The 27882-nt window shown below is 43.8% G+C and overlaps 5 protein-coding genes across 7 annotated transcripts; 3 read left to right on the top strand and 2 right to left on the bottom strand.

Moving 5' to 3' along the window:
- The first annotated feature begins 3060 nt into the window (after positions 1-3060).
- Positions 3061-4401, top strand: LOC127310296 (protein FAR-RED IMPAIRED RESPONSE 1-like). The gene has a single exon (XM_051340978.2). The coding sequence runs from the start codon at positions 3061-3063 to the stop codon at positions 4399-4401; it is 1341 nt and encodes a 446-aa protein (XP_051196938.2).
- An 859-nt stretch (positions 4402-5260) lies between these two features.
- LOC139832538 (uncharacterized) lies at positions 5261-8886 on the bottom strand. Its single transcript, XM_071822319.1, has 7 exons — positions 8784-8886; positions 6762-6850; positions 6205-6662; positions 5954-6113; positions 5767-5859; positions 5544-5669; positions 5261-5278 (listed from the first exon to the last, which is right to left on the bottom strand). Exons 1-7 carry the CDS (start codon positions 8884-8886, stop codon positions 5261-5263), a joined length of 1047 nt encoding a protein of 348 aa, XP_071678420.1.
- On the top strand, positions 8749-13854 carry LOC127307193 (uncharacterized). 2 transcript variants are annotated; one of them, XM_051337920.2, is made up of 13 exons: positions 8749-8918; positions 9000-9357; positions 9957-10143; positions 10250-10484; positions 10563-10631; positions 10729-10830; positions 11028-11068; positions 11245-11378; positions 11459-11525; positions 11651-11753; positions 11824-11939; positions 13369-13394; positions 13488-13854. In XM_051337920.2, exons 1-13 carry the CDS (start codon positions 8885-8887, stop codon positions 13582-13584), a joined length of 1569 nt encoding a protein of 522 aa, XP_051193880.1. In that variant the 5' UTR covers positions 8749-8884; the 3' UTR covers positions 13585-13854. The 2 variants fall into 2 exon arrangements, with proteins under 2 accessions (XP_051193880.1, XP_051193881.1); XM_051337921.1 differs by having other exon boundaries at positions 8750-8918; positions 11651-11747.
- A 525-nt stretch (positions 13855-14379) lies between these two features.
- Positions 14380-18431, bottom strand: LOC127307194 (uncharacterized). Of its 2 annotated transcripts, none has more exons than XM_051337922.2 (4): positions 18281-18431; positions 16273-16564; positions 15561-15797; positions 14380-15016 (listed from the first exon to the last, which is right to left on the bottom strand). In XM_051337922.2, exons 2-4 carry the CDS (start codon positions 16519-16521, stop codon positions 14741-14743), a joined length of 762 nt encoding a protein of 253 aa, XP_051193882.1. In that variant the 5' UTR covers positions 16522-16564; positions 18281-18431; the 3' UTR covers positions 14380-14740. The 2 variants fall into 2 exon arrangements, with proteins under 2 accessions (XP_051193882.1, XP_051193883.1); XM_051337923.2 differs by lacking the exon at positions 18281-18431 and adding an exon at positions 17864-17952.
- Positions 18432-26613: 8182 nt separating this feature from the next.
- LOC127307192 (chitinase 6) lies at positions 26614-27799 on the top strand. Its single transcript, XM_051337919.2, has 2 exons — positions 26614-27148; positions 27229-27799. The coding sequence occupies exons 1-2, from the start codon at positions 26758-26760 to the stop codon at positions 27639-27641; spliced, it is 804 nt and encodes a 267-aa protein (XP_051193879.1). The 5' UTR covers positions 26614-26757; the 3' UTR covers positions 27642-27799.
- Positions 27800-27882: the final 83 nt, after the last annotated feature.

Raw genomic sequence — 27882 nt, forward strand, 5'->3', positions numbered from 1 at the left:
CAACACTTCATACTCGTGCAGAGCTGGAGAAAAAAAAAGAGAGAGAGACACATCAGAGAAGATGGACGAAGCATGGGCACAACAGAACAAGGATGAAGAACAACCAATAATGTGGTTGAACAAGCTGCCACCTGGAGTAAAGATACCACTAACTGCAGAACAGATGGCAAAAGTTGCAAAAATGGTAAAACTTACCGAAATCTACTCTACTTACAAGCACCTCCCCGTTACGCTATAGTGCTAAACTTTGTGATATCAGGAAGTACTAAATCACCATACTAACAAGTACTAGTAACAATGCATGATGAAAACAGACTAACGAGTCCAGCAAGTACAGAACTACCAGTCTTGTGCCTATAATGATCAGGAAACACTAACTATAATATGACTTTTTGTGGTTTTTTTGTAATGTTATCATACATCTTTTATTTAAAATGTACACAACATAAACTATTTTTCTTTGTTTTTGACATGCATGTACAAAAAAATTTATATTCATTGTTTTTTCAGGCAAGAATACACACGTGGAGGAATAAAAGGGAGAAAATGCAACAAAATAAACTCAAACAAGCTGAGTCACAGTACAGAGTGCAGTGTGCTCACCTCAAACGATCTCTGATAGAAGTAAAGAAGGAAGAAGCTTCCAGCAACAGCTCAACAATGGAAATGGATAGAGAGACGAAGGAAAAAATCTGCTAACCTCTGAGAAAATCAATCAGTATGCGTCCTCCTACGCTTGTCCAAGAGAGCATCCTTCCCTGCTTGCAAGCAACATCAAAACAAATCAATCGCAAAAGTTCACAACGAAGGTTGGTAAAATTAATTACTAGACATGGCAATGAAAATTCACAACTAGATTTTATTGAATCAATTTAACAAATATAATTAAAATTGATTATTTTATGAGATAGTAGTATTATTGAGTGTCAATCGTCTTACAGGGTGCCGATGGCAACAATGTGAAACAAAAGCATCACGAAGAATCAGGAAAGCATAATTATGTGTCAGCAACAAGCAGCCAGAGCAGCTCAGCTGCACCAGCGGAAAAATACATGCAAAGAAACTCATCAAGTTATGAGGTACGTAACAAAGCTTATAGAAGCTAAGTACAAAATCAAAAAAACTGTTAGGATAAATCCTGGTAATTATTTATCCATTTTTCAGGGTTTATTCAAAGAAATCGAGGACGATGATATGTCTGACGACAACAACCACACACAGATCAAGCTAGTAGACAAGCACAAAGCCTCCCGACAATAATCTCAACAAAACAAAGAAGACATCAAGAAGGCATGTATATTACAGTTAATCAACAATTCTCGCAATGGCCAGAAAAGTATCTGTGGTTAAAAAATAGCCTGACAAAATTAAATTTATATCCAATTCACAGGAGGTATACAGCGACCAGGCAAGAATGAAACAACATACAGGACCAAGCAGCAGCTATGGTATACCAGACAAACAGAATGACAGGAAAACACACATGCAACCAATACCAGAAAAAATTATCAAGATACAATTCAAGAATTATATACAAGATAAATGATGATTATGCAATTTGGAGAGACATCAGTAAACCAGTAATCTAACACAAAGTTTACTTGATTTACTTATTTGCAGGAAATGAAGTTTGCTACAGCCAACAACAACTCCAGTGATAGCACAACAAGCAATACAAAGGTAGTAGCTACATGTATGTATTATAATTACCAATTACATTTAAATTAATGAATTAAAAAAATTAATTGTATGCCTTTAATTTACAGGAAACATATGAAGCATACACATGTACAGATACATCGGGAAACAAAATCATCGATCATCAGGTAATTACTTTCGATATAAAAAACAGTGCACACTTTGTTATTTGTGGAAATAAACATTAAAATATCTAAACATCTGGAACACCACCTTCCCAAACTCATGCACAATATGAATGTTATGATTTCAGGAATCCAGAGGAATGGGAAGTACCGACAAAGAAACAAGTGCCTCAAAGGAAACAAATCAAAAGGAAGCTTATTCATCATCGCAGAACCACAGCACAGGAGAATCAAACTCGCCCTCGGAGGAACAAGCTTCTAAGCAAGAAACTAAAGAAGAACTGAAGGATGATGATCCAGAAATAAATCTAGATCCTCCAACAAAGATGGAAGAGGAAATGGACAATATGTTCAGCACAGATGACTACCCAGCAGTTGAAGAGATTATGAGTGCAGCTATACCAAAGGAAGGTGCCCGTTTCAAAACAAGAGACGATGCATTCTATAGATACGCTCTGTATGCAAGAAAGGAAGGATTTGCAGTGAAGAAGTTCAGCAGCAAGAGATCAGGAAAAAACGGAGAAATGTACATGCAAATGTTCGCATGTAACAAAGAAGGATGCACAAACACAGATGCCGAACCATCGTCGCATAGGAGAACAAATGTACTACTGAAGACTGGCTGTAAAGCACACATAATTGTAAGACAAATTGATGGATACTGGTACATCAAGAAGGTTAACTTAGAACACAACCACCCGCTGGAACCAACAGACTATCTAATTAGGTTTGCACACTGTCACAAAAGGATGACTGATCTCGACAGAAGATTAATTCATCTACTACAGATGGGACGTCTGCCACCAAGGAAGATGATGTTAATCTTTCGGTCGATCAGAGGGAAATTCCGTGGAATACCCTTCGATGCTGTTGATCTAAGCAACATAAAGAGTAAACAACAACAAATAGAGAAACACCATGACATCCAGAAGTGCCTGGAACGCTTCAAGACACTCCAGAAAACAGTACCTGGCTTCTATCATGACATGGAAATAGACAGCGAAAAAAGAGTTCGCAGCCTGTTTTGGATGGACGCAATGTGCGTAATGAACTACAAGCTGTTCGGTGACTACATATCTTTCGACACAACTTTCAGCACAAATAAGTATGGATTACCATTTGTTCCTATAGTTGGGGTCAATAATCACGGCTCCACGATCGCTTGTGTGCCGTTGCTCTGCTGAAGGATCAAACAACAGAAACATTTATATGGGTTCTGGAAACATTTGTTCAGGCCATGGGTGGAAAAGAACCAAAGACAATAATAACAGACCAGGACAAAGCAATGAAGAAAGCAATACAAACAGTTCTAAAGTCTACAACCCATAGGAACTGCTACTACCACATCGTGACCAAGATGAGTCAGAAAGAGAGCACATTCTTTGCAAAAAACTCAGGACTGTCGGAAATGCTAATGTACATTGCGAAGAATGCATTCACACCAGATGAGTTGGAAATGGGATGGAATAAAGTGATAAAGGATTACAATGCTGGCGGAGAAAAACACCTAAGTAAGTTATTCAGGATAAGACACAGGTGGGTACCAGCGTACTTCATGGATAAATTTTACCCATTCTCATCAAGCACAGGAAGGAGCGAGAGCACAAATAACATGTGGAAATGCTATAGCCAGCACACAGACACAATAACAATGTTCCTTGAGCAATATGAGGTCATACAAGACAAGTGCTTATCTGCCCTGGACAAGAAGAAGCTCACATCAACACTGAAAACAGCAAAACTAGTAACAAGACATCCGTTTGAGAAGCAAGCTCTTGAACAATTCACACATGAAATATTCGAGAAGTTCCAGATCGAGATCACAAACAACACGGCATTCAAGGTAGATGGATCACTTGAACCTGGTCGCCACCTGCGGCTGAAAAGAATAGTGAAATTCTACAACCACATGGAATTCAAAAGGGAGTTGTTTGACGTCACATTTGACGATGAAAAAAAGAACTTCATGTGTTCCTGCAAAAAGATGCAGAGGGATGGTATACATTGCTGCCATGTAATAAAAGCAATGGTTCACATGGAGATCAATGATTTGCCAGAGAGTTTTGTGATTAAAAGATGGAGAAAAGACATAGACATGGAACTCGCAACATTAGGAAATGTCGCAGATTCTTCTTGCGGAGACGAAACACTAAAGTTTGCCGGTGTGATGAGCCATATGGCAGAACTTTGCAACAAAGCGTGCCCAAATGACAAAGCATATAATGTCATGATTCAGTGTATGCGTGATATGGAAACAAAAGTGCTGGCAGCAATAAGAGAAGATGAAGGAGCTAAAAAACTACACGATGAAGAAACAGGTAGCAACGAAACATTACGTGACCCACCAATGTCCGACAGAAGAGGAACAAAAAGAGGAGACAGAATGATGCCAGGTTCAGAAAAAAGACAGAAAACTAGACAAATTAAATGCGGACACTGCAAAAAATCAGGACACAACAGAACAGGATGCGAAGCACTGAAAGCACAAATTGCAGCAGAGACAGCACAGGCACCAGCACATGCAGCAGGCGAAGCGAAGAAGATCACAGCAGAGATATACAAGCAATACAGCACATGATCAATCAAGCAACACACACAGAAATAACGATAGTAACACAACAGAAAGAACAACACAACCAGGAAACACGTATGGTATGTACTACCACAACGGAAGAATAAGATGCAACATGGAATATCTAGTATTTGGTACAAGAAACATATTAACAAGGTAAGTGTGCCCATGAAGTTACTTTGTCAGTGATGAAAACCTACTGATGCAAATAATCTGCTTTTTTCCGACAGGCTAAACATAAATTTAAAATCTATTTATTTTGCAGAGGCCGACAATGAACAAAGGATATCAAAAGGAGAGCAACAAAAGTAGGAATAAATCAAGGAGGAGGCCACAAGAATATTTAGAATATATGATACAGAAAATGGAAATGGATATGTAATGTTCTTATCTACTTATTTTTGTACAATCAAGTTCACTTTATTGACTTCACTGGTGAATAAAGGTTAACCATTAAAAAACAGTACTTACTTTTGAATTCTTCGATCTGTTCGCGTACGAAACTTGCCAAATAATCAGGAGAATCATAAGTGAGCATCATTCCGGTGAAGAACTGTCGAAAACTTTCGATGTCAGCCTGAAAAACACAAAACAACACAATGATTAGTTATCTTAAACAAAAAATGCACAAAAATTCAGAATGCACGAGCGCCGAACGAAAAAGTTCACAACTACTAAAAAAAAGGATGCACAAGTACTAAAAAGAACCATTGACATGTAATATTATACAGTGAACGATAACTAAAAACCTGCCTTATATACTATTGAATACAAGTATGAACACAACACATTACCTACCTTGAATACATTTGGGTAAAAATTAGCCTTGAATATCCAAATGAACCTCATTGCATAGATACCACAGTCACGCCTCGCGCTTTTCCTAATGGTCAGAAAGAAAGAAACAACTAAATCCAAACACAGTAAACAATATAAAATCATAGTTCACATTAAGAAAAGATGATTACTCTGAACAAGAAGGGGTGCCGCAAACTTTTATCTTGAACGATGAGATATTTAATCCCTCGACACCATGAAGATGACTGTAAAGTTCTTGAATGATTTGCACTGAAAGATTAAAAAATAAAAATTATTGTTGTCATGTGCAAATAATTATTTAAGTAGCTAGATTGCAACGAAAACCATACAATTCTTTCAGTAGAAGCCATCTGAGATTCAGTCAACTTCAGTGAGCTAGACACTCTAAATTTCCTGAAATGGATGTCGACAAAGATAACCCACCAATGGCTGTAATCGCAACAAGCAATGTAGACCTGTTTGAAAATAAACAATCCCACGAGAAATAAGAAAGCATTCACAATACTTGTAATAGAAAAAATATAAGCGCCAAACAAAACATGACAAACATGCCTCTTCCCTATCCAAAACATAGTACTTCAGATCATGTTCTGCAAAACTTGCAGCAAGATGAATAGGATCCGCCTCGTCCACATCAAGAATATGCTGGAAGAAACAACAAGAAAATGTTTAAAAAAATAAATGCTAAAAACATTTAGTTAAAAAATAGATAAATCTAAAACATATACACATGACGTACCGCCAAAGAGCTTGGAATAAATAAGAAATCAAGACCATCGTCAACGCACTTAAGAAAGACATCCATAACAGAAGGATCCATGAAACCACCACCCTTCATAGCAACGTAGAAATTATGCCAGCTGACAGACTTTCCACCAACTTCAAGTATTTTCTCGCTACTACAATTGTTAAAAACAACAGGAATAAACATTCGTCTATACAGAAAAAAAAAAATGAAAAATAAATGGAAAATTGAATTCCAACGCTTACCCTTCAATGTAATTCATAGGAGCCTGAAGTACATCAGCAAACAACATTCTATGCAAAGCAGTTACAGGAACATCCTCTTCCCCATCTAGCTCCTTAAGCTCAAGACAATCATCAGAATCGGTGTCTGCATAAGCATCATCCTCCTGTGCCATAGAACTACTTCCAACAACATTTTCAGTTCCAGGCTCCTTTCGCTTGCGAGTACATGGCCCCCCACGATCAAGACAACATTCCTCAATACAATAATCATCAGGTTCAGGATCTTCGTCCATAAAAGGCTCGTTAGTACCATCATTTTTAGTGTCAGGCTCCTTTCCCTTGCAGGTACATGGCTGCTTCTTCAACTCAATTGACAAAAGAGAAACCATATCACGCATCTGATCAACAAGAACACGTCCCGTTCTTATCATCGAGGAAGTGAAGAAAGTCTTCCACATTTCTCTTAGCTTACAACGTAACTGTAAATAAAAAACACAATTAAGAATGCAATTTACAATAACACAATAATTAAAAATCAAAAGACATAATAAAAAACCTTACATCATTATGCATTTCACCAGGAAACATATCTGAGATGTGACGATCGACTGCTTCACGAAGATGGTCAGGAATATCCGCACGAGAGTGAAAACCTGGATCTGCCATCCTGCTCCAACCGAACAAGCACTGGAGAACACTAAAATTAGTTCAGGTACGATGTGTGCAGCTTATCACTTTCGAAACTACAAAAAACAGGACAACAAAAAAAGATTACAAGAGAAACCACACAAACCACCTATGTCGTAGCAATTGCATATCCTCACTACACATCTAAAACAATACGCGCCTCTGGCGCAGATACATCGACAACCAAACAAACCAAAGGAGACCAACATAATTTACACGCATGCACTGGCAAAGACGTGTAACCGAGCAGCAACTTTGGTGCCGCTAAACTATACAACAAATAGACCAAGGGAAACTAGACAAAAAAACAACCAGATAAACACTAGCACAAATGAAAACTCTAGAAAAGAAACAAATTGTACAAGTCTATACTGCACGGCGCCGACCAATATGAATTTATCAGTGCACAATTACAATACAAGTCGGTGCTCAAGTACAAGTACAAGTTATATAGGTGCACAAGTTCAAGAGATATAGGTGCACAAGTACAAGTTATATAGGAGCACAAGTTCAAGAGATATAGGTGCACAAGTACAAGAGATATAGGTGCACAAGTACGAGAGATATAGGTGCACAAGTACAAGAGTTGTAGGTGCACAAGTACAAGAGTTATAGGTGCACAACTACACGAGATACATGTGCACAAGTACAAGAAATATAGGAGAACAAGTACAGAACAAATTGTCACACGAGTACCAAGGACAAACACGAACAAGTACCATACACAAGGGACAGCAAGTACACGACAGAAATGGCTGGACACACAGGAGTACAAAACCATCTTATGAACAAGCACTGGACAAACCCTAGAACTAGTTCTGGTACGATGTGTGATAAAACTAGACCAAACAATACAGCAGAATACACAGATAGAAACCACAAGAACCACCAGAGTCGTCGCATCTGCATGTCAACACGACACGGAAACTCGGGCTCCTCCAGTATGTAAATCGACAAGAAAAAAGACCAAGAAACTCTAAATAATAACATGCATGTCATCACGAATTGTGGAATCATGCGGCTACTACGACAAAGGGAAACCCTAACTAATGTTCCTCAGAAGGTGTGTAACCAAGAAGCAGCGGAAGAAATAGATGAAAAAAGCACGACTTTACTGAGGGAAAACGCATCTGCATCCGCCTTCCGCATATTTTCCATTTGAAAGTGCTACCTCCCTTCCATTAATTCCCCAGAAAACTCACTGCCCGGAAATACAAAGGGAAAAAACTGATTCGATCTAATCGAATCAAAGGGAAAAACCAAGATCTTAGAAACCCTAAGCAGCCAGAAAAATGCGACGGCACTTACCTCTGGAGCAGGAAAAACGTCCGCCGACGATGAGTTGCGAGAGGTTCTCGACAGCAACGGAGGAGAAGGGAAAATAGCAGCGCCGCCGACGAGACGACGAGCCGAAAGAACCAGAACCCACGAACCTCCCAAACGACAGAAGAAGAATAAGGGAAAAAACGGAGATAAAGTCACACGCGAAACGGGTCTCCATAAACCCGATAAGTGCGAAGCGGACCCGTTACGAGAAGTGGACGGTTTGCAAAATCACCAGAAAGCAACACGTGTCAAACGCGGAGGCACTCCACCAGCAAATTCCGCGTCCCACGTTCAACCACGTGGCGCGCGCGGAGCGAGTCTCTTCCCTTCCCAGAGGTCGGTCTTTTTCTAGAGTTTTCAGTAGGGAGCGCGCGGGCGCCAGGGAGGAGGACCCGTGGTGGCCCATCTTCTCTCATCGGCAAAAGTAGTACATATTCATGGGCCAATGGCATGTTTCAGTTGGCATTATTGAAGGCCCAAGCAGGCAAAGCCCACACATGACCACGTCACGCTGACAAGAAAGCCCCACAAACTAACGAGACCCACGTGTCAGTGACCACGAGGAAGCGCTACGCCACAGGCAGCACCTCCATCCAGCAAACTCCCCTCACCGCGCCGCCGCCGCCTCCGCCGCATCTCTTCCTCCGATCTCTCCACCGCTTGCCGAGACCTCGCCGCGCGCTCGGCCATGGCGTCGCAGCAGCCGGCCCTCTCCATCCTAGGTACGCCACCTCCCCCCCTCGCTGTCCTCTCCCCTAATCTTGCGCCCGTCTGACGGAACGCGCGACCCGGACGAACCGCAGTGCGCGAGCCCGACGGCTTCACGGTGTGGCCCGGCCCTCCCTACCCGCCGGGCTCCAGCCCGCCGCAGAAGCTCGCCAAGACGGCGTGCAGCGCCACCACCTTCTCCAGCGACGGCTCCCGCCTCCTCGTCACGGTGGCCTCGGCCTCCGCCACCGTCTACGACTGCGGCTCGCTCTCCGTCCTCAGGTCCTTCGACCTCCCGGGCCTCACCGCCGCCGCGCTCTCGCCCACCGGATCGTACCTGCAGACCTTCCAGAAGTCCTCCTCCCCGCAGGTCAAGAATGTCACGGTCTGGCACGTTGACACCGCCACCGCCCTCTACCAGCACTACCAGAAGAACCTCTCCAAGGCCACTTGGTTCGTGCTACCTGAACTTTGGTGCTTAATTCATGCTTCTTCAACTTGGATGGTTAATTGTACTACTGTAAATATGCACTTGGCTTAGGTGAAGTGATGGGCGTTTCTTTGTGTACATTCTCAGTGCATTTGTAGTTGCATCCTTTTGTTCATGGCAAACATTTTATTGATAAAAATGCAAGAGATGTGTGTGAATGCTCGAAAGCTTCATATGCATATCAGATGTATATGCTTCTGGCACAAGGCTGGGCCAAAAAAAGGGCACTTCTAGTTGAATAAATATCTCCCACGATCCTTTGTAATATTTGAATTGGCTATGCTGATCTTTGATTAGGGTTCTAACTTCTAAGAGAGGTGCTTCTACGCATTTATACAAACATTGATAGGGTACTAAGTTAGCCAAAATTTGTGTAACTCTTGTTGCTAGGGTGCTACATAATCTGATTTAACTTTGCACCTACGATTAAAAAATGTATACTGAAAAGCGCCGAAACAGTTTGGGAGAACTTTCATCTGATAATTTCATCTACACACAGTTTGGAATGGGCAATTAAATGCATTCAGCTTAATGGTACATGACACGTTGATTAAATTCACAGGCCAATGGTTCAATTTTCTGCGGATGAGTCAGTTGCTTGTCGGATGCAGACTAACGAGATGCAGTTCTTTGACACAAAGGATTTCACTAAAGGGATTGTGCACAAAGTTAGATTCCCAAGCATAGCTGCTATGCAGCTTGCAAGTGATCCAGGATCTCATGTTGCTGGATTTGTCCCAGAGGCAAAGGTTTGACTTACTTGCTTTTCACTTTGGTAGTGTTTCCACTATAAATTAATTTCACAAACTCAATGAGTTCCTTTAATCTTTCTTCGCTCCTTTTTCTTGTAAGTAGGGTGTTCCGGCCAGTGTTCAGATCTTCTCTTGTGACAAGGATGCACAAAACCAAGTTGTTGCACGCAGGAGCTTTTTCCGCTGTACCACTGTTCAATTTCACTGGAACAAGGGGTCTACTGGACTTCTTATTGTTTCTCAAGCTGACGTGGATAAAACCAACCAGAGTTACTATGGTGAAACCAAGTTGCACTACTTGACAACTGATAGGGCCTTCGAAGGAATCGTTCCTCTCAGTAAGTTCTTAGTTTCTGAATTTCTATACGAGACTGTTTTTTAATATGTGGTCACTAACTCTAGCAGTAAATTTGCAGAAAAGGAGGGTCCGGTGCATGATGTTCGGTGGTCTTCCTCTGGTTCAGAATTTGCTGTTGTGTATGGATGTATCCTTAGTTCCTTACATAGTTCTTACATTAACCAGATATTTCAGATCTATTGTCATGCCATTTTCTGCGCAAGTGTTCCTTGACTGAATCTCAGTTATGCCTGCTAAAGCAACAATATTCAACAAAAAGTGCAACCCTCTTCATGAGCTTGGTGAAGGTCCTTATAATACAATAAGATGGAACCCCAAAGGGCGATGTATCCTTTCAATTACTTGATCAGCCAGCCATGCTGTGTTCTCTGTCTTCAATGGGTGTAGCATAGCATATGCACACCCTTTTATTGCAGTTTGGTTATTAGAATAGCCATATACATCTAACAAAATAGTAATTTCACTTGCTTTCCTGTAAGGCAAAAATGCTTGGTGATATCCTTGACCTCATTTTTCCTACCAGTTATTGTTATAGCTGGATTTGGTAATTTGCCTGGTGATATGGTATGTTACTTCACTACTATAAATTTTGTATTAAGCGATAATTTGACAGTGAGAATGAGTGGACATTGAAGTCTTGTGTGGTTGAGGAGAACCTATAACAAACTACACAAGAAAAGAAAAAAAGGGGCATGCTTTGAAGTGGTTGCTGCCTAGCTCACATAGTACTTCTTTGCCAGGCTTTCTGGGATTATGCAGAGAAGAAGTTGGTTGGGAAAACAAAGGCTGAATGGTCTGTCATAAGTGAATGGTCACCTGATGGCCGCCATTTTATGACTGCTACTACAGCTCCGAGGCTTCAAATAGATAATGGGTATATTTCCCACAGCTTTTGCATGCTAGTGGAAATGGGTTTGGATCCTTACACGGTAATCTTCATGTTTCCTGGTGCAGAATAAAAATATTTGACCACAATGGATCTCTCCAGTTTAAGAAGATGTTTGAAAACAAGCTTTATCAGGTGTGTGCCCTGCATAGCCACTTGTGTATATTTTTTGTTGGTCCTAAACAATTAGAAACGTGTCAAAGAAATAAATTTGCAAGCCCTCACATTACGTTCATGATGGTTGTTTTTGAATTCCGCAGGCTGACTGGAAACCTGAAGCACCTGAAAGATTTGATGACATTGCTGACCTCACAACATCTTTAAGTAACATAAAAATTGAAGATACAAAGAAACAAGGTTCCGGTATTATCTTATGCTCCATGTTAGCAAGTAATGACCAATTATTATCTCCTATTGACTTCTATGGTTTCAGGACAAGGTTCTAAATCGGCACAAACATCAAGCAAGGCTCCTGTAACTATAGGAGCAAAACCTGCTGGAGCATACCGTCCACCCCAATCAAAGCATACTGCAGCGCTTCAAGATAAGGTATATCTGAAAGATACGTCAAATTCTAGTTATCCTGGATATTTAGCTTGCAATCACAAACTACTGAAACTGCTGATCAAATATTGGTATTTTTTATGGACTCAAATATTGATTTTATTGCTAACCTACTGCTTTATCCATAACCAGAGGGTGTAAAATGCTATCTGTGCACACTTAAGACTTACTCTCTGAAGAATTGGGATATTTGATATGTGGACTTCAATGTCATACGAAAATAAATGTGATTCCAAAAGATCATAAGACAGAGATTTGGTGCACATGGGCACCAGTGATCTCGTTTTTAAAAAAAATTAAAAATAATAGTTTTGAGTTGTAAAAAATTCTGGAAAAAAATCCACACATAGTCAATGATGTATCCCACAAACGGGAAAGAAATCAATTTCAAATGCTTAATATTTTAAGCTACATAAAAATGACAAAATTGTAGATCTGAGTAGTCATTTTTAAATCTCCAAAACATATCAGAATTTATCATTTTTATCCAGGTCAAAATAAAAAGAATTTAGGATTGGGATTTTCCATGATTGTGGGATGTATCATTGGTAATCTACATAATTATTTTCATGATTTTTTATAACTTGTAAAAACATTTTTCAATTTTTTTAACTGAGCGAGAGCACTGGAGCTCATGTGCTAAAAGCACTTTTCGAAGATCATATGAATATTTCATGATTGGCATATAGGATGACTCCATTCTTCAAAACAAATGGCGGGAGTGTACTAGTTGGTCACGAAGTCATGCAATGCAGCACACTGCATGTGCATAATAGTGTGGTCGAAAAGTAGTTGTCTACTCCTGCTGAGAACACACACATTTTACTGAAAAACACCCCCTAGTCCTTCATTTGGTAGAGAAACAAGCATTTCTTTGTTTATTCCGGATGATTCCATTCTTCAAAAGAAATGCCGGAAGTGTCCTAGTTGGTCACGAAGTCATGCAATGCAGCACACTGCATGTGCATAATAGTGTGGTTGAAAAGTAGTTGTCTAGTCCTGGTGAGAACACATGCATTTTACTGAAAAACATGCCCTAGTCCTCCATTAGGTAGAGAAACATGCATTTCTTTGTTTATTCCTGCACACAGTATTTCTAGTATACTACTCCGTCCGTCCCATAATATAAGAGGCTATTACAACCAATATACCATTTACAACCAATTTACCATTATTTATAGCCTGCAACACCCACAGGTTAGTTTACCAGCATGTGGAACCGACTTTTTTTGTGCGTATTGCATCATTCTAATACATTTCACTGAAACAATAGCGTCTGCTGCTTCCACTTAGTTAATTATCCTTTTTTATGTTCTACTAGCTGCGGTATTGTGTGTTTGTAGTTCAGGTGGTTAATAAAGCTCTCATAGCTCTTTTATCATAATACTGACTTTTCACATTTGTTAAAATGCAGCTTTTCGGTGGCCTTGCTCCTACAGGGTCAGTTTCTTCAGCACACCCTGCATTTACTTCTTTTTGTTGTATGCCGTTTTTAGCTCTATGCACAACTAACCATCCTTTGAAATGGAACAGACCGGAGATGAGCAAAACCGCATTAAGAAATAAGAAGCGCAGAGAGAAGCAGAAGGAGAAAAAGGCTGGTGAAGGTTCCTCTGCCGATGACAGCTGATCGACTGGCTTGTTTTAGCATTTTTAGCCAACAGAGCGAAATTCATAGTGAGAGAAGGTTCCTTCTTTTTGGTGGAAAAGGCTATGTATCTTGAATGTGAAATCATGATTTCCATTAACCTGTGATGTGTGAGGTCGGAGCCACAATACGGCACAGCAATGACCATAGTTTTTTAAAATACATCGGCTTGTATAAGTATATCACAAGCTATTTTATTTTGCTCGACCGATGCAAATCTTTGGACCCAGCAAATTAACGATGAATACATTACATTGCTGTGCTTGCAAAGAGTCCAAAAGCCAAAAACATAGTACGCGAAATACTTGGTTTTAGGCAATTCTTCACAGCATTGACAGCAGAAATACTTGTTTATAGGCAATTTTTGACAGCATTGGGACAGCAGCAAGAATGTGACAAACAAGAATACTACATCCATTCCAATGAATAAAAACATCCTTGTTTTTCAGGTTATGGATTTGCTTTGAAAGCTCAACCTTGTAGGAATCAGTTTCGCTGGTCCAGTGACTTGGCGACTAGAATTGCTTTAATTATTTAAAATTTGTCTGTACACAAGATTTTGTTGCTTAGACAATCGCTCCTGATATTCATAGAGGACGGATTTTTTTATTCCCTCAGTCCCATAATATAACATGATATTACAACAGAATGTCACGTCCCGTAGTATTAGATATTGTAACCATTATGTGAGTTAGCAGGTTGTAATAACGTTACAGGACGGAGGAGCATTCTCCTTACAGTAAGCATTGTGAACAGATGCAAATGATGTCAATGACATGAACAGACAACGTGCTTAGAGCAATCTCCATTTTTGCCACTAGGTTCTTCATATGGCTTTTACAGTTATAATCCATCGCAAAATAGGTGAACAGTTATCACCTACATCTGATTACCAGGCTAACCATCATAATAATCAGTCTCATCAACTACAAAATTGCCAAAAACCTGCCCACATTCAAATACTTAACAAACCAGATAGAGACACATGTACGCTTTAAAAGAACAAAGAACAAGACATCTGCCCCAGCAAGAAGCTCCATCCATGTAGAATTTTTGCACCAGCCGTGCAACTGGTACCCATCCCACCTACGCCCGCATATTCTTTGAAGTGTCAAAAAAGGACAATGGAATGCCAGAACTAAGACTTCTGGGCATGAGGGCGCCAATTTCCTCTGCAAAGCTCCTCCATAAGATGAACAAACTTCTGAGGCTGTTGCCACCACATGGGTTCGGAACTGGCTGGCCTCTCGTACCGCTCTTCTTGAGAGCCGTCGTTTTGCATGAATTTCTCTGAGAAATTGCGCCATTGTTGCATGGAACGCTTCAGTCTGGCAGTTCGCTTACCAGTGACAAGATATCTAGTGTAGTCCCTGGCAAGACGGTACAGCTCTTCGCCTCTGATAATATGAATATACTGCACCAAAGAGAAAACACTATTGATTTAGATCGAAGTCATGGTTTCTTAATGTTTAGGATTAAGCTAAGCATAGATACACAACTATGATATTTAATAAAAAAAGATGAAAGTCACTTTGGTATTTCCATGTTGCTTGTGGACGATGCAGTCCATGAGCAAGAATTATTTCAGAGGCAAATGCTATACACTACTCAACTAACACAAAGTCTTTCAATAAAGCCGGAACCAAGCAAGCAACCATGTTATCTGCCAAACATACAATACTTATTAACTAGACATATACAGACAGAACTCTTTTGGTACAAATGGTCCAAGACTGGCCTTTTTGGTCAGCTGATTTATGAAAAGGTTATTGTAATAAAAGCAAATTATATAACACGATATTTCATTAAAAATACATAATTATTTACTGATAATAGCATTATAATAAAATTGGAAAGTTGGACTACACTAAAGCTTATAAATCAGAGGTGATAGATGTAAAAAAAACAGCATTTGGAAAGGAAGGAAAAAAACACAAAAAGAAAGCAATGATAGTTACCACAAGTATAAAAGCAACAGTCGCTAAGATAACTTGGACTATTTCATCCAATGATTCCTTGAATGATTCATCTTCTGGGCCACCGGAACCACCATTGCCTCCACGCCTGTTTCCATTTCCTCCACCTCCACCAGATGCTTGTTCTCTCAGCATTGCGAGTTTCTCTTTCAGCACATCTTGTATGGGTCGTGGCTTTTTTGCATCAGCCAGGGCCTTGTTCAAATCATCCATAAAGGTCTGTAACAAGGCCAAAAACAAGTTAAGGAGACTGTTCAACGACATTCCTAACAGAAACCAAATGAAACATATATAGATGCACCTTTCCAGCACAAATCATCTGGTGCATAAACTGAGACTGTAGAAACCTATTTTGGCCACATACCCCTAACTTTAACTTCCACCACCAAGCCAGACCATGCCCCTAAGGCCCTAACTACTAGCCTTTTAACCAACCCAATAGATTACATGAGCTATATAATAAATTAGTTTCAGGAGCATCACATAAGCATGTTTTGGGAGAAAGTGTGGCAAGGTTGAACCAAATAATACCAGAAGAAAAGTTAAAACAAATAGTACCAGATATGTTAGCTCACTTTGAGCTAATATCAAGTGAAAAAAACAGGATGCATAATAATTTTGTGACTATTGTAGTCAGTTCAGACACACACTCACATCATGTATAATCAAGCATAGGGGCACGGAATATGCTTACATCATTGTCAATCTCAGGATTCCATTTTCCGCTCGAGGCATAGACAGGAGTAACCCTTTTGTGGCTGGCAGCAACAATAACAAGCCTTGGGTAGATTTGCTTTTCAAGCTTGCGGAGTCCAAGAGCACGCGACCGTAGGGAACACTGTGCAACAGGTAGTAATCTGCAGGTCTTCCCAAGGCCCACTATGGGTCTGTCCACAATGAGCCCACTATGAGGCTTGCAAGTTGTAGCTTGGAAGTAGCTCATGCTTTTCTTTTTACTTGAATAACCGAATTAACTAGAGACAAGCCTGCAGATTTACAGACAGCATAAGGTTTTTTCTTGAATACACAAGACTGGTTCATCCATCAGAAGCAGAAGCAAGTAAGGGGCTATATAGTACTAACAGCAATAAACCATTCCATGTTCTGATATTCAATATAGATCAATCGTAGGTGGGAACATACTCAAATAAGAACTACATGTGAAAATACACAGATGTTCTTAATCTACTCAAGGCTTCAATTTCATGAGATACTAAAATTAGACAATTCCTCTTCTCCAGAAGGTAAATTAAAGCAGTTGTGTCTTTTCACATGCATACTTAAGTGAACATACCCCCTTGGTTTAATAGGGACATGTCGGCACTAAATTGGAAACTGTTAAGCATATCTGCCAATTATATATCCCATCAAATAATTCTATGTTATATACCGAAAACAGTTACAATGCATCTGCTGTTCTACTTTACAGAGGAAATACCGAGTACATCGGCATCCCCTTTCTTTTATCGCATTGTCTTCCTTCCATACAGAATACTGCCAAATGCCAATCACTTGATACAGAATTCACACCTAAACATGCACTACCTTCTTGTTCATGCTCAAACCAACTAACGGAAAACCACAAGTAAATCATAAGGTGTTTTCTTGAGTACACAAAGACTGGTTCATCCATCAGAAGCAGAAGCAAATAAGGAGCTATATAAGTAGTAGCAATAAACCATTCCATGTTGTGATATTCACCATAGATCAACTGTAGGTGGAAAAACATACTCAAATAAGAACTAGTACATGTGAAAATACACAGATGTTCTTAATCTACTCCAGGCTTCAATTTCATGAGATACTGAAGTAAGACAAGTCCTCTTCTGCATATGGTAAATTGAAGGAACTGTGCATTTTTCACATGCATACTTAACTACTAAAGTGAACATGGCCCCTTATAGTCTAATAAGGAAATATCAGCCCTAATTTGGAAAACATTGTGCATATCTGCCAGACTGCCAGTTATGTATTCCATCTAATAATTCTATGTTATATACTGAAAACAGTTACAGTGCATCTTCTGTTGTGCTTTATAGAGGAAATACCGAGCACACCGGCATCCCTTGCTTTCCATACGGAATACTGCTAAATTCCAATCATTTAATACGAAATTCACAGCTAAACCTGCACTACCTTCTTGTTCATGCCCAAACAACTAACTGAAAACCGCAAGTGAGGTGAACAAAATTCTATGACAGAAATGATGACGTGATACGACTAACGCTACAGGGACACGCAGCCATAATACTGGTCCAGCCCCATGTGTATGTAAGAGAACGAACCTTCTCGGGTAAATTCCGTCACAAATCACGCGAGCAAAGGCAGCTGGGGAGTCGGAATTGGCGCTGAGAGACGGTACGTGTTCCTTAATGTTGAAATAAAATCGTGAGCGGTTTGACAGATAAGGCAGAAGCCCAGAAAGGATTGGCTTCCCCCTTCTCAGCGGCGGCAATTTGCGCGGGTCGGATACCCAGGGGGTAAACCAGAGCGCACGGCAAGTCGGCAACGCACCCTAACAAACCCTAACCGGCCAGAAAAAAATCAGACGGTGCCGCCAGCGCCACGGCCACGAACACGAGGCCGACCAAGCGGACGGACGCGAACACGGGGGGAGCGCGCGAACGGCGGAGGCGAGGGCCGCAGATCATGCGAGCACGCGAGAGGAAAAAGGTGAGGTGAGGCGGTGGAGAGGGCGTTACCTGGAAGCACGGCGGCGGCGGAAGGCTGGTCCCCGGCGGTGGGTGGGTGGGAGGCGAGGCGGGGTTTCCGCGTACTGGGAGAAGATGGGACGGGGAAGAAGGGAAGGGGAAGAGGGATTTGGATTGGGGTCGTCCTACTCGTACTCGGGTTGGAGAGCCCTGTATGCCGCTCGGGCGATTTGTAACCCGGCGCCGCGCAGTGAGAGTTAGTTAGGCCTTTTTTTTAGATCCCCACGTAAGGCCTTGGTCTGTTGATTCCCACTTCAGGCCTCGTTCGATACAGGGTAGTTTGATCGGGCCTGTTACGTCTAATCCCCCCACGCAGGCCGGTGGGCCCCTTTTTTGAACTGTTGGTCGGCCCCTTGTTTAGCCCACAACTGGACGGAAGCCTGACGCAAGCCTCGCACGACGGGCCTCCTTTAATTCGTAAGATAGAGAAAAAAAATCATACGAATAGAAAAAGCATAGGATTAAGATGTTTTACATAGTTGAATCCTATAGGAAAAGGAGTTGTGTTTGATTGTGTCAAAAAAAAAAAATTCCATGAGGTATGACTTAATGTTTCATTACTATAGGATTTGAACTGCAAGATTCCTATAGGATATGTTTTTATGAATCAAACAACTAATGTAGGAAAAAGTCACATATAAAATCTAAATCCTACACAATTCCTATACGAATCCAATGAACCGAAGAAGCCCTTATTTAGCAGGACAATACTCTCGGTCTAGAACGAAGGATACACTTGAAAACCCTGTCAAGGGCTCGTTTGTCAACCATAGTTTCCTTTCATTTAGAAGAAATGAAATGGCATCGATGACATCATTTTATTTTGCAAATCCACGGAAATGACGGAGCAACGGAAGGAATTAAAGTTGCGCATGGGATGAAAACCATGAAATTCTCAATTGAATCCGTAACCGATTATGTGGCAGCCAACCATGTTTTTCTTAGAATTGCAAATTAAATCTTTAATTCCAAGCCCGAATGACGAGAGTCTACGTACCGTAAACAAACTCAAAAGAAAGATAGATACACACGAAAAACCTAGCATGGCAAAGCTAACTGTCCAACAAGAAAATAGAGATCGTTGTCCCACGTAAAGGAGGTTTTGTGAAGCATAAAAATAATAATGAGCAATATGCAAAGACAATGGAAAAATATTGATGTAATTTTTGAATTTCCAAATACATAGGTGTTTGTAGGTATTCTAGTTTCTTCTGTATTTTTGGATTTTTAAGGCCTTTTAGGCATTCTAACATTTGCAAGAGCCCGCCAACCCTTAATGTCATGACTTTGGGTCACCTTGGTCTTTGAATATGAGAAGTTGGGATGTTTGGATTTTCATCTAGCCACCATGAAGGTGCCAAAAATTTCAATGTTATCGCATCCTCCATTGAAGAAGATGAGAGAAGAACAGAAAACCAAGGAGGAAAGAAAGAAAACGGAAATTAATGAAAGAAACTAGATGCCAAGAAAAAGGAGTTTTACTTGACACAAGTAATGATAGAGGAAATAAAGTGGGTCTAATTAAACGATTGGCCGTGCAATACCCCGCTCAACTAGCTCGGTTACATGCTCTCGCAATTTGAGCTCCATAGAAATTAAGTGGGTGGCTTTGGCATATTGGTTTTACCCTCGTTTGAGAGGTTTCCACATTAGGCCTTTTTCGATTTCCTACGGATTTGAATCCATTGACATGGATTTTGGGGATTAAATCTCATCTAAGTAAGAATCTTCCTAATTTTCATCCAATCCACTCTAATTCACCTAGAAAAAGGATTAACCGAACAAAGGCCTTGAGAATTTGTTAATAATACATACACGTCTGAGATATTGTTTAACGGAATCTAAGATACTTACATGTGACTTGAGGCTCAGTCCATATTTATTGATGTATAGACTTTATTTACATGAAAGGCAAATGCTTCTTTCAAGTCAATATATAAATATTGCGTGATGACGATGATGCTGGTGGGCAATCTCAACAAAGATCCTCGTTTTTGTTGTTATGTGTGTAGTTTTTGTGGGTAGAGAGAGTGGTTGTGTGTGTAGGGTTGTAATATATTTATGTGTAATAATAATGCTATATATTAAAAGAAAACATGATACAAATAGCTTATACCTTGTGGACTGAATTTATTCCTTCCACTTTCTATGAAATTTATATAAGCAAAATATGAAAGTTTAAGTTATTATTCCTACATGTATGGGCGGTATTTTCTTCATTTCATATGCAAAAAATATTCATAATTTATCGTTTTTCATAGCTTGAGATTGATTCGGGACTGGCCCAAGCTGAGTATGAAGCAAATTTTATAGCTCAATCTTTAACTTCACACGGTTTGAGCTCACTTGAATTTTGTATTGAGTAGAGTTGAGCCCGATCTAACTTGATCGGACTCGGCTCGTTTGCAGCTCTAGTTGTGTGTGCCCTCGCGATAATCATGTTTCATGAAAACCGGCGAGGGTGATTATATTGGTTTCCATTTGGTTTCCCGCTAATAAACCGGTCAACTCTTTTCTTCTTAATTAATGAAAATTCTAATTCCTTTGTCTCGATCAAAATGAAAAATAAAGAGAAAAAGGCACTAGCAGTTTAGTCAAAGGTATCCATATCGGACGGAAGAAGCCTGCAACTCTGACTATTCAGATTTGGCGTGCGGCGGTGACCGGAGTGGCTGCCACCGGCAGCCAGCGGAGCAGCTGACTTTCCCGGCAAGGTCAGACCAGCCAGATTACTGGAAACTCAAAAGCCGTGAGGGGTAGGGCAAACACGAAATTTCAGCGGCTGCGTTTTTTCTTGATGTACTGTCCACCAGCACCAATACATCGTGTATGGTAGCCGACTAGCCGTGTCTCACGAGAAAAAATCCCTGAATGCTCCACTCATCCGTAGCGGTCCACGCATCAAGAAACCCACGACCGTTCACGGCGAGATCTTGGCCCGATTTTTCTTTTTCACAGACGAAAGATCGATCCGTATCAATTTTACTTGTAAGTAACGGGGAAAGCAACCGGCTGCATTTGTCCCTGTGCAATCTTGGCGCCCCTTCATCCACGGCAACTTATTTTGTTCGATTGTAGAAAGCTTGTTTTTCTCTTTGGAAGAGGAGCTTGAAGTATGCATCGATCAAGTGGCAGGAAAAGGACAAGAGAGGGACTGCTTCCCTCTCCTCGCGTCGCCCCGTTCAGGCGACTAAGGGGGCGAAATCCTAGCCGCGCCGCCGCCCCCTTTCCCTCCCTCCCTCCTTGTCACCTCATGGGCACGCCGGTGAAGTGGGCGGCGGGGATCTCAGCCCTTTGCCCCCTCCTGCGTGGTATCTAGGTGGAGGATCTCCGCGTCAGGATCACCATGATCAAGGAGGCTGCTCGATGGGCTCCCCTTTCTCCAATGAATGGCCCCTGGTTCGGCTTTAGGTGAGGGAGATATGTCTCGCGGCTTCCACGGTGGGGGCTCCAGAACCAAGGCGGTGGCCTCGGATGGTGAGACGACTCCGATCACGCGGCCGGTGGCGTTCGTGGATGTTGATGATCGGCGCCCTAGTCCATGCGGGTGGCGATTCAAGGGTGGGCGGCTTCGTCTGCTTGAGTCGGAGCCCAAAGTTTGGATCTTCCACCTCCCTCTGGCCTCTGCCTCCCCGTCGATCTTGGATGTCGGCTTCGTGTCGGTGGTTGATGGCCGGGGAACGGGTATGGATTGTTGGGGCCGGGAGAAATCCTCTGTCTTTGACCACAGTGGCGGTGACGCCTTTTAGGCGGCTGAAATATCGAGATGTCGCCCAGAGGGGGGTTGAATAGGCGATTAAAAACTCTTGCGGATTTGTCTTGTAAGAATACGGAATTAAACTATCGTTTAGTTTACAAGCACAAACCCTAAATATGCTAAGCTCAACTAAGTGTAACAATATCAACTAGAGCTAAGCAAGATAGGCACAAGATATATGTAGCACAAGTGATAGCAAGATATATGTACTTCAAGCACGATGGCTATCACAAGGAAAGAGAGCTCGGGTATAGAAATAACCGAGGCACGCGGAGACGAGGATGTATTCCCGTGTTCCCTTCCTTTGCAAGAAGGTACGTCACGTTTGGAGGAGTGGAGGTCCCACGAAGGATTCCCCGCGCCACGAAGGCTCACCCTATTCTCCGAACCACACCCACGAAGGATAATGGCCCTTTCCTTATGGTTAGCTTTTCCTCCGCTCCGGAGATGGCAAGCTCCACAACCACTTCACAAGCTCCACAAAGGAGAAGCCCGAGCCTCTTCACAATCTTCTAGAAGAGATCACCGGAGCACCAACCGCCAAGCCAACTAGGAGGTCTTCCTCCAAGAGTAACAAGCTCACGGTCTCTCACTCGAACTAATCGTGGTGGAGAGCTCAACACTATACAATGATGCAAAGCAAGAACACTAGAGGTGTTCAAATCATTCACTCTCAAATCCCACCCAAACAACAAATGCTAGGATGAGATTGGAGAGGAAGAACAATGGGGAAAGTCAACAAAAGACTCCAAGATCTAGATCCAAAGGGTTCCCCTCACTTAGAGGAGAAATGGATTGGTGGGGATTGTAGATCTAGATCTCCTCTCTCTCAAATCCTCAGGAATGGGCAAGAATCATGGGAGGAATCAAAGGGGAGAGCAAGTTCTTCCAAGAGCAACAATGAAGGTGAAGAAATGGGAAGAACTAGTACTCTCAAGGTGGAAGAAAGGCCTATTTATAGCAAGGAGGAGGAAATAACCGTTGGGGGAAAACAACACTGAAAACGCGCAGGAAAAACAGCCCAGCCGGCTGCCAGGCCGGCCGACCGGAGCAGCAGCCGGCCAGGCCGGTCAGCAGCCCGGTCGGACCGGCCCACCCGCCGGGCGGGGCACCAGCCGCACTGTGCGGCAAAAAGCGCCAGGCCGCGTGGGGCGGAGCGGCCCGGAGGAGGCCGCAGCAGGCCGGGGCGAGGCGGCGCGAGATGGGCTGCGCGGGGAGGCGGCCCAGCTTGGGAGGCGGCCGGTCGTGCGTGGAGGCGCGCCGGGTAGGTGGGCCGCACGGGAGAGGAGAAGGCCCGGCCCGGCCAGGAGGCCGGTCGGCCGGGCGGCACGCTGGGCAGGCCGGGGCGGGGGAGGAGAAGGCCCGGCCCGGCCAGAGGCCGATCGGCCGGCGGCACGCCGGGCAGGCCGGCGCGGGGGAGGAGAAGGCCCGGCCCGGCCAGAGGCCGGTAGGCCGGGCGGCACGCTGGGCAGGCCGGCGCCGGCCGGAACCTGGGCTGGACCAAACCGGGTGGGCCGGCGCGTGGGCCGGCAGGCCGGTCGGTCGGCCGGCAGCCCCTCCCCTTTTCCTTTTCCTTTTTTTTTCTTTTACTTTTTCTTTAATAACAAATGCTCCCGAACTCCGATTCGAATGAAACCATTTTGTTTGAGAGATAAGAACAAATGCTATACTATGGAAAGTGAAAACTCAAGAAACTGTAGGAGGGGATTTTATCATGAATATAAAAGGTAGAACCTTATATCATGAATAACCGGTAAAATCACCCAACCTCGAAAACGCAATAGAAGATGCATGCGAACTCCGTTTTCGATGAACTCGGGCTTGTTGTAAAGCTAGCAACAAGCTCAAGAACTTAACACCGAGAAACACCAAGAAGCAATAGGAATATGCAAAGTATGCAAAGGATTGAGCTCCCTAAGACGATGTGATCGAGTTACTCAACCGAAAGTCCCTCTTAATAGTGCGGCTATCTATCCTATAATCCGGTCTCCCATCAACCACCTTGAGACCGGTAAAAGGAAAACCTATCAAGGTCATACCTTAGCCTTGCGCATCCCGATTGATCTTGATGATAACTCTTCAAGCTCTACACAAGCCGGAATGCCACAACTTGATCATTGTTGCTTTGTGAAGACTCACAAATGCTCCCCCATACACTATGATGGGAAAGCTTCATTGATGCATATCTTCACAAGTCCATTATCACCAAATGGACGGCAAGCTTCAAGCATGTGATCCACTTGAGATGCTCATCTTGAACTTGCCCAACTCAACCTTGTATCTTCTCATACTCTCATAAGATAGAGCATGGCTAATATTGAGTTCCACATAAGAACTCCATCTTCATTTCTTCTTCTTGATCATATCACATATATGTCTTCAAATCGATGATCTTGATTCCAATACACAAGATGTATCTTTATTTACATGGCATCCATACTTGAATCCAACACATGGAATACAAGTAGAACCTATGGAATATTCCTTCATATAAACTCAATGAAAACATTAGTCTATAGGGGTTGTCATTAATTACAAAAACCACACATAGGGGCAATGTACCCTTACAGCGGCGTTGCCTAGTGAGGCGCCACTGAGGTCCCATCCCCTCACCCCTACCCCTGTCCTGGGTGAAATCCCAAAATCCGCTTGGATTGGATGGCGACGGTGCCATGGGTGTCGTTCCCTCTTTGGAGGCGCCGTCTTGGGACCAGTGGTGTAGAGGCGAGCGAAGCCATGGTCGGTGTGAATCTATTGGAGGTGAGGCTGCTTTGCTTGGCTCATCCGCGTCTTCGGTTTCTAGGGCTACTCCCAAGCTTTCCCTTCTTCAAGGTGTCCGCTCGTTGAAGTTGTTCGTGGCACCAACGTGTCTGCCGCGGCGAGGTGGTCAACGTGGTCTACCCGGTTGGTTTCCTAGAATACATCTCTCTTTGTTCTAGGGTGAACATCTCCACCCGCCAACAGTACGGTGCCCTGCGATCCAGGGCGAGAGGGTTGGGACTCTCTTAGGTGATGGAGGAGGAAGATGGTCCTTCGTTGATACCGATTGGTGATCATTGTGTGCTACCCTTAACGTCATTGCTTACATGGTGCTGCTACTGCTTCTCTTGGCGTTCATGCGAGGAGGACATCGTCGGCTCAAACTGTGTTTCTTGTTTATCTTTGTGTGCTTGAGTTGGGTGTTGTGTTGTAAGCACAACATTCTTGTATCTCTTGGCCGTGCGACTTTATTAATTTAAAGCAGGGCATCATGCCTTCAGCTTAAAGATGATCTTGAAATATCAGGCTCTGCATTTGTCTTTATAATTATTGTATATTAGATTATTTAACAAAATCTAACAGTAGCATAGGCATCGATTAACTCAAAGCCACCATCCCGACGATAAGAAGGCACATCTACAAGCTTGCCGATGGAAGTGGTCATATCGGCCTTGTGGGTTGACTTCACAATGACACCTCAAGGAACCATTCAGCCTCACCAACCTGCGCGCATCCATCATCTCGTGCCCACCACCCAGACATTTATGAGCCATGCCGCCGAGACATGTTGTCATCGACGTGGTAGATGTTACACCGCTCCACCTCCTAACCTTCCTAGCGAGCATCCACTCCAAAACTATGCCTCTAGGAGGGAGAGCGGTGTGGGGCGGCCGATCTGGGGCACCCAGACCCTGGAGTATCTAGAGGGAGGAGACAAGTCATGCAACGGCGATGCTTTCGACAAGGCGACGATGATTCTTTCGACAAGGCAACGACGCTCAGAGGGGCAACCATCGTCCACCATTACCGAAGTTGAAGCTCGATTTTTGCCGGCAGTCGCACCTCCCCAATTGCGCAGCTCACTGGACTGCCTGCTTGACAATACCAGACGCCCGATACTCGGGTTGGAATCCCAAAATCCGCCAGAACCAGCCACCAAGTGTCCTACCACCTCTGGTAGGAGGAGGTCGCCACCCCATGTGCCGTCCTTGTCCGGAAGGCAGGCCGCATGCCTCGTGTACTCGCCCGAAGCCGGCTTGGCATGCCAGTAGGGGCGGTCCGCCAAGCCCATATGGGCCTAGATTGGGCCCACCCTAGACACGTTGTTGTCACGCATAACTGCCATCGTCCCACGGCACTGCACCTGGATGAGTTGGAGTCAACGCCACCTCCATGCCCTAGATCGGCGCTCGAGTGGCCATGTTGCCACCGGCGCCACTCGGGCTTTGCCCTGCAACCTCTCCAATGGATGCAAAAGAAGAGGGAGGGCTGGGCATGGGGGCTTTGCGGGGCCTACGGGGAGCGCCCCGGTGTGGCCCAACACGGACGCAGGGGAGGGACACCGGAGATGAGAGAAGGGAGAGGGAGATAGATCTCACGTAGAAGCTTCTGATGTATCTAGAATCTAGATGCTCAGGGACTGTGGTGTTCGCTTTCCCAATTTGCGGCAGGCAGGGATCACCGCCAGAAAATTATTGAACGTGAAATGCAGGCTGCGTACGCAGTAGAGTGAAGCCCAGAAATATGGACGCTTTTCACATTTAGTTTGACGAAGCCCTCGCTGGAGAAGAGTCAGAAAATAGTCAAAGATCCACCACTCTCCCTGAAACACGCATCGCCTGGAACCCGGAGAACTCTATATAAACTTGCTCCTACCGTCGGGAACTTCACATCGATCACGAGCTAAGCCATAAAGCCAACGAGCTCCCTCACTCAGCTTCCCATAGACACCATGGCGCCAAAGCTTGGGCTGCTGGCGCTCGTCCTCCTCCTGGCGTCGACCATGGCGGCCGCGCAGAACTGCGGGTGCGCGGCGACCGAGTGCTGCAGCCGCTTCGGCTTCTGCGGCACCACCAGCGAGTACTGCGGCACGGGCTGCCGCTCGGGCCCCTGCACCGTGCCGGTCACCAACAACGTGTCCGTCGCCAGCATCGTCACGCCGGCCTTCTTCGGCGCGCTCGTCGCCCAGGCCGCCGCCGACTGCGAGGCCAAGGGCTTCTACACCCGCGACGCCTTCCTCACCGCGATCGGCGGCTACCCCTCCTTCGGCCGCACCGGCTCCGACGACGACTCCAAGCGCGAGATCGCCGCCTTCTTCGCCCACGTCAACCACGAGACCATAAGTAAGCCGCTAGCTAACAATCCATCGCAGCATGATTTCGTCCATGCTTTGTGCTTTTAAACTTACGTGATGGGTTTGCAGAGTTCTGCTACATCAACGAGATCAACGGGCCGAGCAAGGACTACTGCGACCCGACGAACACGGAGTTCCCGTGCGCCGCCGGGAAGGGCTACTACGGCCGCGGCCCGCTGCAAATCTCCTGGAACTACAACTACGGACCGGCGGGGCAGAGCATCGGCTTCGACGGGGTCAACGACCCGGACGCGGTGGCGCGCAGCCCCGTCGTGGCTTTCCAGGCGGCGCTCTGGTACTGGATGAACAGCGTGCACGACATCATCGTCTCCGGCCAGGGTTTCGGGGCAACCATCAGGGCCATCAATGGCGCGCTCGAGTGCAACGGCAAGAACCCCAACGCCGTCAACGACCGCGTCGCCTTCTACAAGCAGTTCTGCCAGCAGTTCGGCGTCGACCCTGGGACCGCGCTCACCTGCTAGAGAGGGTTAGGCTGGTTATTGACATCATCGTGTAGATGTTTGGACTGTGACATATATGTGTGCATCTGATTCGGACTTTTTTTTTTCTTGAAATAATGGTTTGTCTATCGGACCCGGCTAATTCTTGGTTAACTTAGAATTAGCTTAATTCTCGGTCACCTGGTTTCTTGTGTTATTCGAGTGCAACTGAGGTAAAAGATATGCAACTGCACATACATGTGCAATTACACATCCATGTGTA

The sequence above is a fragment of the Lolium perenne genome, chromosome 6 (genome assembly GCF_019359855.2).
Source record: "Lolium perenne isolate Kyuss_39 chromosome 6, Kyuss_2.0, whole genome shotgun sequence".
NCBI lineage: Eukaryota > Viridiplantae > Streptophyta > Magnoliopsida > Poales > Poaceae > Lolium > Lolium perenne.